Source organism: Thermobia domestica, chromosome 7, assembly GCF_964235325.1.
Source record: "Thermobia domestica chromosome 7, izTheDome1.hap1.1, whole genome shotgun sequence".
NCBI classification, from domain to species: Eukaryota; Metazoa; Arthropoda; class Insecta; order Zygentoma; family Lepismatidae; genus Thermobia; species Thermobia domestica.
In genome coordinates, this window is record NC_137460.1 from 144,131,987 (window position 1) to 144,144,806 (window position 12,820).

General features: G+C 36.6%; 1 protein-coding gene across 1 annotated transcript in view; it reads left to right on the forward strand.

Moving 5' to 3' along the window:
- The first annotated feature begins 348 nt into the window (after positions 1-348).
- Positions 349-12,820, forward strand: part of LOC145690443 (uncharacterized) — a 95,457-nt gene continuing 82,985 nt past the window's right edge. The window contains exon 1 of the mRNA XM_081765333.1: positions 349-561. Within this exon, the coding sequence (XP_081621459.1) occupies positions 465-561 (97 nt within the window). The 5' untranslated portion in view covers positions 349-464. The remainder of the gene's footprint in view (positions 562-12,820) is intronic.

Here is a 12,820-nt window from a genome sequence, read left to right on the forward strand (position 1 = left end):
TTAGTTGTCTTGGACTTCGTTCGTGTTTCGGTTTTCGGTATTAGGCGATATTTTTTGATATTTTGGTTTTCGATATTTCGGTTTCGCGTATCGTTCAGTATTTCGCTTTTTCCGTGTATAGATATTTTTCGGTTTTCAAAACACAGAAAGTCGGTATTTAAATAACCTCAATACCGAACACCCTAGGTCATTTATTTACTTTTATTATTATTATTATTATTATTATTATTATTATTATTATTATTATTATTATTATTATTATTATTATTATTATTATTATTATTATTATTATTATTATCAATTTTCAGCGTGTGGGAATTTTTTAAAGTATGAGGGAAAATTTGAAAGGGGAACTTCCACATAATGGTTGGCATCACTGGCCTGCGACTACATTTGATCGTTTTGAAGTCTTGAAATAATATAATACGTAATCTTATTTAATGTAACAGGAGAAATATTTGAACATGGAATTCAATGAAGTGCTTGCTCAAGTTCAAGGGATTTTGATTACGGTAGAAAAAGTGCATGGATCACTTATTTCATTTGAATATGAGAGTAATGGTAAGTAGCCTTGGATCTGTGTTTCTAAAAGCACTTCTCAAATACTTCTGCATGATAACTATAGTGCAGATTAAGAATAGTCCGTCAAATTAAGAAAACATGTTCCTTTTACATTTCTTGGTTTAAATGGTTCTCTGAGCCGTTCTGTATGATTGTTACACAGTTACATGCTCAGTTAATTGCGTACAAATTGATAATATGCGTACAAACATTTTGTCTCTCGAAATGACTACGTGGTATCCAGGGTGCGAAATCCCGGGGGGAGGACGGGAGGGATTTCCCCCCACCAAAAATTTTACACTTGCGTTTCCCCCTCACCAAAATCTGTAAGGGGGGGACACCTTAATAGGAAAATATAAGTAGGTCTATAATGAAAATTTTCAGACAAACGATAATTTTAAATGCATTCCCGTTTAGAAAAACACAGTTTATTTGTAAAAGGTTCAGGTGTTTAACTTTTTCGGTTGTTGACGAGATGAAGACCTTCATTCTCTAGCGTACCAGTTACCTGCAAAATTGGTAAAATTTCTCAAACAAACAGATTGTTTTTCAATTTCAGTGGACGAATGTACAAACAGGTTTGCGGATAAGCACTTGCTGTTATATGTAACATATGTGGACGAAGAAAATAAACCTTGTTGTCGTTTTTATAAATTAATGCCTGTAGAGAATGCCGATGCAAAATCCCTTGAAGAGAAAATTATTCGGTAACTCTTTACTTTGGGCAAGGCAGTGATATGCTATCACTGTTAATATTATTCACGGGTTGTCACTGATTCTTTGTTGTTCCTTATTCACATAGATATTCGTCACTAATGTCGTTGCCGTTCCTGATACACAGCGAGCGCCAGCGAGTGAAGGCGGGTTTGAGCCCCACAGGGCACGTTATTTTTTGTCTTTCGTTCTTGGGAACTGTAACTGCGGGAACCGGTTCAGATGAATCGGTTATTGTCACTGCCTTGCCTAAAATAAAGATTTGCCAATTATTCAAGCATTTTCCGAAGATGGCATAGATATTTTTAATCTTAAAGAATAACTTGGATTTAGTGCGGACGGGGATGCAGGGGAAGGTTCTAGATTACTGGTCCCTCGTGTAGGTTAGTAGCTAGGTTGATTTCTTTCTGTACTAAAGTTTATACATTTAATTTTCACAGTATTGCCGAGCGAGCGTTAGCGAGTGAAGGCGGGTTAGAGCCCCGCAGGGCACGTTGTTTTCTGTCTTTATTACTGCTCAATGGGAAGGGGGACCAGTAATCTAGAACCTTGCCGGGATGCAGTGTTTACTGGGAGAAACGAAGGTGTTGCTGCTCAAATTGAAAGAAATGTCAACCCGTGCCTAATTAGCGTACACTGCATGGTACATCGAATGGACCTAGTTTCTGAAAGAGTTTTCGGAATTGTGAATGTTGTTCACAACTTTGAATGTTTGTTCGGCGAACTTTACAAGGTGTTCAATAAGTCATCTACAGCTGCAAAACTTAAAAGTATCGCGATAGTCACAGATACGCAGGACTGCTGAAAATCAAACGATTGTTTCACACGTTGGATTTCAAATGAGAAGGATGCATTATTGGCAGCAGTGTTGGCTGGTTTAAACCAAGGTGGTTTAAACCATGGTTTAAACCAAGGTTTAAACCAGCTGGTTTTTTCAAAAAAACCAACTGGTTTAAACCAAAAAACAAAAAAATGTTCCTAAAAATGTAAGTGTTTGTAAAATCTTGATGAACACACATTTGTGGGTTATCACGTTTCACTCCCGTATATTATTCGTATTATATTCAGACCTAAATTTCCCATTCATTACTCAAAAAGATTATACTACAAAAGCTACTTTTTAGATAAGTTTATGAAAGTTTCTTATGTGATTTTTTTTTATAGTTTATTATTGTTATGTAACTGCAATCAAAGAAAAATTCTAAGCATTGTTTCGTTTTAATAATGTTTACTATTGATAAAATATATCGAAATGCCATACCTTTCGGGAGGGGGGTGGGGGGTTATACAAACCCCACGAGAGACATTTATTGAAATCAGAAGTATCTTTGGTATCTACTTATATATAAATGGGTCAGAGCCAAAGTGGACTCAAATAATTCGTATCTTTATTCACTTTTCTTACTGATATGCAAATTAAGTCGTATTTTTTTTTTTTACTTGGACTAAACTTTTTTTTACAAGTTTATAAATGTTTATTTTGTGATTTTTTTGTAGTTGTTATTATTGTTATGTAATTGCAATCGAAGAAAAATTCTAAATATTGTTTCGTTTCAATGTTTACTATTGATAAAATACATCGAAAATGCCGTACTTTGTGTGTGTGTGGGGAGGGGGGTCATACAGACCCCACGAAAGGCATTTAGTGAAATAAGTATCTTTGGTATCTATTTATGTATAAATGAGTCTGAGCCAAAGTGGACTCAAATAATTCGTATCTTTATTCCCTTTTCTTATTGATATGCAGATTAAGTCGGTGTATTTCTTTAATTTGGACCAATAAAAGTCGTTGTTAACTAACTTGAACTAGATTAGTTCTTCTGTACTCCGTCGTACTTTGAAATTGTTCATATGTAATTAATTCTGTGTAATGGTTTCACTTGTGCAACTGTTTATCTTTTTGTCCTTCTGAAATGACTCTTGACAGTTATATTAAGAAGCATGTAAAGACCAGTACAATGTATTTTTTTTTTTTTTTATCAGGATTCCTTCGTGAGTGAGTCGGCAGACGTATCGCATTTGTGGCCAATTAGTCCTGGTTCCGAGTTCAAATGGAGGACAATTTCTCTCGGATGTAACTCGAGAAGCGGTTTTTAATCCGCTTTAAGCTTATGTGACCCCTTCCAGCATAACCCGGTTGTTGCATAATAACATCAAGGCGAAACAAACTTATTTCTGTCCATATATGATATGAATATATAGAGCAAATCATTTAAACCATAAAAACCTGGTTTAAACCAAAAAACCTGGTTTAAACCAAAAAAACCTGGTTTAAACCAAAAAAACCGGTTTTTTTGGTTTTTTTAATAAAAACCATGGTTTTTGCCAACCCTGATTGGCAGCCTTTAGATATTTTTCTTATATGATGCAATTCCTACTCTTGGAGTACGAAAATAATGACCATTTCAACAGACAGTTTTAAACTGAGTGGTATTTACATATTTAAAAAAAAAAAAAAAAAAAAAAAAAAAAAACTGTCAGGGAAAAAGAACATTCTATTGTTCTGTTTTCTTCTGGATACTCGTATTGTGTCCATTCTGTCTAATAGTGAAATAATCCAAAAGGAAGCAGTTTCGTACAATGAAAGAGAAAAAATTGAATCTACTATCCATGCTCTGAGAGAAATGCGTATGAAAGATGATGTCTACCAAAGTCTTTGCAAAGATAAGTATTTAGTGCACTGCACACAAGCATCTGGTACAGAGAGTGATGATAGTGAGTTTGATCAAATAAGGGGGCAGGTAATCCAGCGTTTAGTAGACGAAGTGGAAAGAAGGTTTCCTTCTAATGATGTGCTAAAGTGCTATTCAGTGTTTGAAAATAAAGATCGTAATAGCATGAGTGGTTTATACGGTAACGTAGACGTATGTAAAGCAGCTCAATTGTTTGGTTTGAATCTTGATACTGCAGTGTCAGAATGATTTGGTTTGATTTAGTTTAACGTCCCACGCTTATGCCTGCTAGGCTAAAGGAGACGTGGACCTACTGATTATAATGGAATCCGAACCACTTTGGTCGTTTAACTGTACCCCACCGGGAATCGAACCAGGGACTACGCTAACCGAAGTCAAGCGTGGTAGCCACTAGACCAAGTGGGGGTTCTACAGTGTCAGAATGGAGAGAGTACAAGTCAAGTTGAAAGTCGGTAAATGATTTTCAAGTTCTTAAAGCCTTAACGCAGAAAGTTCGTTATCAACTGCTGCCTGTGAACGTGGATTCAGTGTTGTTCATATTAAAAGTTCCGAAAGAAACCGTATGTTGGCGAGCACCTTGCAATCTTTATTGATAATTAAACTCAGGTGGACTTCCTTTTAAATTATGGGATGCTGTTACTGCTGCTCGTACGTGGGTTTCTTCTCGCCATCACATGTCCAGCTCTCGTTACACACGGAAAGAAAGTGAAGTTTAATCTTAAAATATTTCTCTAAGATAAGAAACATTATTGCAAACTATATTTTAGGTCCATAAATACAGTAACACAATCATTCAATACTCGTATTATTGTGGCTCTCTTTGATGGTCTAGTGGCTAGCACGCGCGCACCATCTTCGGTGCACGGGGTCCTGGGTTCGATTCCCGGTGGAAGCACCTTACAAACATTTGAACGATTACCGTGGTTCGGATCCGCCTTAAACTGTAAGTCCACATCTCTCAGCCTCGCTGCTGAAAAGGGTCATTAAACTTAAATCAGCAAATCAATCGTTTTATAGTGTTTGTGGTTTTATTTTCTAAAGTTTAACGTCGTACGAATATTCACCAAAGCTAAGGAAGACTGTCATGATGAGATGAATTATAATGGTGAATTAAGATAGTGGAAGGAAGCGGGAGGACCCCGAGAAAACCCACACACAATTGTTTGTATACCACAAGCAGAATTTGGCGCAAGCTGGGATCCAGTCAATGATCCCACGCATCTGAGGTGAGCGCTCTACCATTGTGGCAACACGGCTTTTTGTTGTTTATCAAGTGTTTGTATAGAAATCATATCTGTTATTTATAATAATGTATTCTTGCTAATAATACAATATAGATACATAGTATCATTTAGACTTACAAAGGTGACCGGATATCTGAACGACCAAACTGAAACACTACATACTTAGCGAAGAAACGGTAATTTCATAAATAATAATAAAAGCTATACTCTGACTCTACAGCTCATGAGGATCTATGGCTGGCCAGGTGAAGCATTTCAACTTAGTAGATCTAATGCTTGGTTAGCACAACGATTCTCAGGAGCTATTATTTCTTACTTCTAGATCTCATACTGCTATTTTCGTGAATGCAGTCTTCAATATGATGGTAAACACAAGAGGAATGTGCTCCCATGGGAGTCTAACCCTGGACCGTACGCACCGATATGCAGTAGATAAATGTACCAATTTTGGTTAAATAAACAAATAACATTAAAGTGTTTTTAAATAACAATGACGACTAGTTTGAACATTATTATTATTATTAATAATAATAATAATAATAATACATTAATATTTCAATTTTTGGGGGGCTCCACGAAGTATTAGTGTGGATATCTGAACTTCCCCCCACCATTTTCAAATGATTTCGCACCCTGGTGGTATCCTATTACATGTAGTTATTTCATCACTAAATTCACTCGCAGTATCCTAGAAGAGGCATTACTCGAGCAGACGGTACTACCGAATTTTGGCATATTTCTTACATTTTCAGGTTAGATTAGAGCTTTGTATTTCTTTTAGCAAAGCGTGCACTAAATGAGGAGCTCCATTACTACTCGTCTTCAGGAGGGCCCAGAATAAATAAACGTATGGCATAAAAACTACAGTGCATAAAACAGAAACCAACTTGTGCTAGGTGCCACTAAAAAGCAATGCTATCTAACCGGTCAGGGCAGAAGCGCAGCAGGGGGTCCCGAACGATAGGGAAAGAGCGCGTCCGTAGGGAGCAGGCGCGTCAGTGATGGGGTATATATGCATAAACAGATAGTTGAAGAGCACACACATGCAATGCTTTCACTTCCATTCAAAATTCATTTCAATATTCTGTGCACTGACAGTAATTACTTATATTCACACTCTCATTTCTTCACGAGAAGTGTTTTATATCGTATTTTACCTATACATTTTCTATTTGTGAGAACCGTTTGCTCGAGTGAACCCCTAGAAGATTTTTAAGGTTAGGAGTTGCATTCATGAGTGCGAATTCAATTTACCAAGTCTCCCTTTTGGGTATAAATACGGGTTTAAACATACCATAGAAAAGATTTGTCAGAAAATGGGTAAACGTTACAATGGCCGCTCCAGTTGGTATCTTGCAATCCCAAGAAGTTATACTCGATTAATTTTAACATTGAAGGTGCAAACTTACCTAGCCCTAGGGTAACTATTATTCTCTACTATACCCTTTAAAACGGGCCTACTTACTAGAGTTGTAAACGCCGAAAATTCAATAAATCATGTTTTAAATCTCCCTAGCTTGAAAATTATAGAATTTGTCCAATCGGTTCAAGGAATAACACGGGAACTAAAATACACTCTACTTAATTGTTTATGTTGCAGAATCCTACGGTACCAGGGAAACGAATCCAGCAGTAGTACTTAAAGGAGTATTCCCATACTCCAACTTCTTGTATAGAATTCGTTTTTCCGATATAGAGGATGATAAAACATGGAACCATCACTGCTTTGCGTCACTGTTTTCACGGTCACTTAGATACATAGTGACCCACCCAATGCCATTGAACTCCGATTTAAGCCCTTATTGCACCCGGGGTGGATGGATGACATAGTGACATAAAAATGTTGAAATCAACCGATGTTAGTGTTGAATCGTTAGTTTTCTGCGGTGCTAACTTAATTGGTGATAGATCTGATACAGTTTAATTCCAACTTCTGGCCCTAGTGGTGGCAATATCACCTGTAGCCCTCCTAGTTGGGAGTAGGATTGGGCCATTCCATCTCCATTCAGGCAGGGGGAGCCAGGTGACCATCTCCGATTTTTTTTGAAAAAAGTATATTTGGTAGTCCTGTTGGAGATATGAAACCTGCAAAGAGGATTTTCCCAGAAAAAAAATTGTCTTCGAGTTATGGGCTAATGAAATTCGGACGAAAATCACTATTTGTAATACAAAAGTGAATGAGCATAATCTTGAAAGACACGTAGTTCAGTAACTACTTGTGATAATTGGATGATTCTTTTTTTTATTTAAAAGTGCTCAGATTACATTTGAGGTTCTGATATAAAAAGCACGAATTACAGTCCAACAAGAGTATTTTGCAAACACCGGAAAACTTAGTAAAAAAGTAAAATGCAAGAATTTTGACATTTATTTTCCGTATGAAAGAATGAGAGAATAACCGTATTATAGTGACAAAATATAATACTCCTTCTGGGATGCCTATAGATATTTTTGTTTCCCATCTACGATGGTACATGGGAGAGAAAATGTGAGTGAAAGTATGATTAAACGTCATTTTCGCCTGAAATTTGGGCGGATTTTCTCCAAAAGGCCATTCTTAAAAAATCTGAAAATCTGCCTGAACGATCTTTCATTGTTCCCTATGTGAATCTTGCAAACAGAAATGGAGATATTTGTGTATTAAATTTTTCGTAAATTTTTAAAATATTGTGTTGCACAGGGGCCGGCTATGCAACCACGCATAGCGTTGGCGCCTGTAATGTATGCAACCATAATACTGGAGTAGTTGCATAGTATTGCGCAACATGTACCTAGGTATGATGCAAGTGTTTTGCAGTACATCAAACGCTCTGGAATAGCTCCCATTTGGCATTTAGACTGCATTGTGTGAAGTGTTGTATGTCAACGATATTACCCATTGCGCATGTCAATGCATCGTCTTGTTCGTGTTTCACAATAGATATACTATCTAATGTATATAAAAGTTAGTTAGCATTGCAAATGTGTCTTCACAACATAGCACCAAGAGAGTTAAGTGCAGTGATTATTTAAAAAGACACAAGAAAGTAATATGCAAAAGTAACACGAAAAATTTTACTGTTGTTGGTGATCTTACAAAATTATTTCGGATCACAAGTACAAGTAAACAGTGCCGATAATTTGTGCAAAAACTGTTTTATTTATTACAAGGCTCAGATCGAGAAACCAGCTGCTTCGGTTGAACCAAATAGTGCGATCATTATTACAGATCAAATTACTGCAGATGACGATTCACTGACTTCAGATCCAATCTACGTTCCAAGTAGTGCAGTGATTGGTACTTTAAATAGTAGCATAAGTGTACTTGATACGCAAGTGTCACCCGTGAAAAAAACATGGCAAGTGAAGGAAGAAAGAAGAGTCACGTACGTAAAACGAAAATCAGAACAACTAGAAAACATGTTTTCGACGGCAGTGTCTGGAAAATTACAAGATGCTTTTGGTGTGAGTGTACCGTGTTCCTCAGGAAGTCCGTCCGAGAGTTGCAATAATTGTGAAATGTGGTTTTCCAACATCACTTGTGCAATAGAGAAATCACCCTATCGTGAAAGAGTACGACTTCTCAGTATCGTGCCTGAAACCTTCAGTAAACGCATGATCGTCGAACGCATCCCATCTGCGACAAACTATCTAATAGATAAGTCACGCAAAGTGAAAAAAGAAAAGGGTATGTGGGCAACGCCAGATCCGTACCAAGGACACCCTTTACCGCTTACCGCGAGACTGCATTGTCATATTACGTAGATGATAGTAAAGACTGTTCTAGACAAAGTTCGAATCAAAAAGATGTTGTTTTTGTACATGAAAACGGTGAAAAAGTAAAAAGAGTTAAACGTTTTATGACCCGCTCCATTAAAGAAGCCTTCAGATTGATGAATGAAGGTAATCCCGATATAAAGATATCTATTTCTAAATTTTACTCTTTACGTCCCAAGTGGGTTAAATGTCAGCCGGTGAAACAAACATGCACATCTATTTATTGTACCAATATAAATCTCATATGTACATCCCTGAGCAATCTTACTGAACGAAATATAGTAGATACAGATCTGTACTTTTTGTGTCTCTGTGGCGATCCTACCAAAAAGTGTTGGTTGCAAGAAGGTGAGAATTGCCCAGGACTAAATACAATTTCGGAACAAAGTTTAGAGATACAAGATACTGATGAAATCACGTATGCACAATGGGATAGCGGAGATCTTGTGAAAGAAACTGGAAACCTAAATAGATTTTTAAAGCATGTAAAATACTGGATTTCAAAAGGAATAACTTATAGCTATATTGGAAAAATCCAGCGAGAAAGCACAGCGGAAATAAAAAAGATCTACACTTCTTAAAACATCCTTGTTATTGCATTTCGATTTTGCCGAGAACTGGTCTGTTGTTTTGCCAGATGAAATCCAAAGTTATCATTGGCACAATTCACAGATATCTATATTTACGTGTGTAGTGTACTTCAATGGCAACACAAAAAGTTATGCGGTAGTGAGCAATGACTTGCAACATGATACTGCTCATGCACTTTGTGCAATCAAACTGATACATCAAGATGTTAATGAAATCACCGACTCATACAATGAATTGCTCATAATTTATATTTCAGATGGAGCGGCTTCTCATTTTAAAAACAGGATCCAGCTGTATGAGCTTGAAAAACATTTCCAAGACGATTCAATCAAGAGAAGATGGATCTTCTCGGCAACGGGACACGGAAAAAGTGCATGTGACGGTATAGGTGGGCTCTGCAAACATTATGCAACAACGTTTAATCTTCGAAATGACCCGGTAAGAGCTATAAGGGCTGCAGAATCGTTGTCAACACGGTTTCGGAACTTATCAAAGGCACAAGGCTCTTATTATTAAGTGCACGTACTAATCAAGACTTCAGAAATAAAAAATCACAAGAGTGGGCCAATGTTAAACCTGTGATTGGTATTCAGTCTAGTCATTTTTGGCAGGTCGACAATACAGGCACATTCATGGCAAGAAGCACGAAACATGTACTTGAGAAAATACAAGTAGCTAACAGTTCCAAAAGAATATATTATACTCTGAATGACCTTCAAATTGGAGATTTTGTTGCTTGCGTCTATGATAAGCAGTGATTGGTGGGTCAAGTAGTTTCACTCTCACAGGAATTTCGCGATATTACAGTGTCTTTTATGATTCCTCATGGACCTGCAACTTCCTTTAAATGACCAGCTGAAAACGATGAGTGTAACGTTAATTTGAAAGATGTTCTTCTAAAACTCATTCCGCCGTCTCCTACTTTTGCCTCAGCACGCTATCACAAATTCCTTTCCAAAGAAGTGATGCTGGTACAAGACCTCTTTGCTTCAACATGACTTACAGAGAGAGAAGCCAGTATGTAATAATTAACTATGCTATTGATTAATTTTTCATGTTATTTATACATACCACAAAATTGTTTAAATCGACCACTTTTTGTAATGTTAAATTCCATATATATATATATATATATATATATGTTCTAGTGTACATTTATATAAGAATATTGCATCATTGCACGTTTCGATTTACTTCTTCAAACGATGAAAATTAAAAAAGAAAAAAAGAACTACCATGTCAAGCGTGGTTGCATACCCGACCCCTGTGCAACGCAATATTTTAAAAATTTACGAAAAATTTAATACACAAATATCTCCATTTCTGTTTGCATGATTCACGTAGGAAACAATGAAAGATCGTTCAGGCAGATTTTCAGATTTTTTAAGAATGGCCTTTTGGAGAAAATCCGTCCTAATTTCAGGCGAAAATGACGTTTTATCATGCTTTCACTCACGTTTTCTCACCCATGTGCCATCGTAGATAGGAAACAAAATTATCTATAGGGATCCCAGAAGGAGTATTATATTGTGTCACAATAATACGGTTATTCTTTCATACGGAAAATAAATGTCAAAATTCTTGCATTTTACTTTTTTTTACTAAGTTTTCCGGTGTTTACAAAATACTCTTGTTGGACTGTAATTCGAGTTCTTTATATCAAAACGACAAATGTAATCTGAGTTCTTCTAAAAAAAAAAAAAAAAAAAAAAATCATCCAACTATCACAAGTAGTTACTGAATTACGTGTCTTTCAAGATTTTGCTCACCCACTTTCTTATTAAAAATAGTGATTTTCGTCCGAAATTCATTAGCCCATAACTCGAAGACAAAATTTTTTCTGGGAAAAACCTCTTTGCAGGTTTCATATCTCCAACAGGGTTACCAAATATATTTTTTTCAAAAAAATCAGAGATAGTCACCTAGTCAATTTTGCATATACCTGCCTGAATTGAGATGGAACGGTCGGAGTGGCATGCATAAAATGATTTTAAAAAAGACCGAATCCATATTTTCGGGATCACTTAGGTAAAGAGTGACACTCCAGATGTCAATTAATTTCAAGTTCAGCCCACATTAGCACCCTGAAAGTTGATGTAAATTGTGACATGTAAAATAATTTAAAATGACCGATATTACTGTCGAATCCATACGGGGTCCTTAAGTAGATTGATACCAATTCCGATGATTTATGTTCAACTATAGCCTCCAGTAAAGGTAAGACCCAACACACCTAGGAAAAGTAGAAGGAAATAACATAAAATGATCGAAAACGACCAATATTAATCAAGAGTTCATAGTTTTCGGGATCGCAGAGATGAATAGCAACACTTCCGGTGAAGTTTAAGTCAAAGTTCAGCCCCATTTGTATTCCTGGTGGTGGGGGTTGTGGGGAATGGTGGCATGAAATAAACAATCAAAAACAACCGATATTATTATTCAAATTCATACTTTTCGGGGCCCCAAAGCTAATTGTCGACACTTTCTACACTATTTAAGTCTACGTTTAACTCCCATTACTGGCCGTGGGGTGTTGAAAAGGGGTTGTAAAAATAATCGAAAACGAGCGATATTAGTGTCGAATTCGTAGTTCTTGATGTCACTGAGATTAATAATTACAACCCTGATAGCGTTAAGATCCCAGTTCAGTCCCCATCAGCAGGGGATGAGAAGAAGTGAAAAATGAAAGATCCCAAATGAATGAAATTAGAGATGAATACATAGTTTGGATTCGTAAAGCTATCAGATTACAATCGCGATGACATTTAATCCCAAGTTCATGTATGAACAAGCATGTCAGCTGCATTGGAAATTTGGAAGCCGAGGTGGCTTAACGTTAGAGCGTTCACCTGTGATGCATGAGGTCCCTCTTTCGATCCAATCTCGCGCCAAGTGAACTTTGTGGTGGAGGAATACTATGGACGTGGGTTTCCTCAGAGTTCTCCCATTTCCTCTCACTTTCTTCATTCCACCATTTTCATTATTTTATCATCGTCACCGTCTCCTTTAGCCTAGCCGGCATAACCGTGGGACGTAAAATTTAAAGATTTCATTTCATTTAATTTTCCGGAATATCTGGAGCAACTTTAATCAATCTTGGTAGAGATATGACTTTCAATCTGAAAAAAAAAAAAAAAAAAAAGTACTGTGATAGTAAAACACCTCAGGGGATGGAACTTGGGAGGAGTGACATAAAAATAATGTAAAACAACTGATATTAGTGTGCAATCTATAGTTTTCTGAGTCGCTAAAATGAGTTGT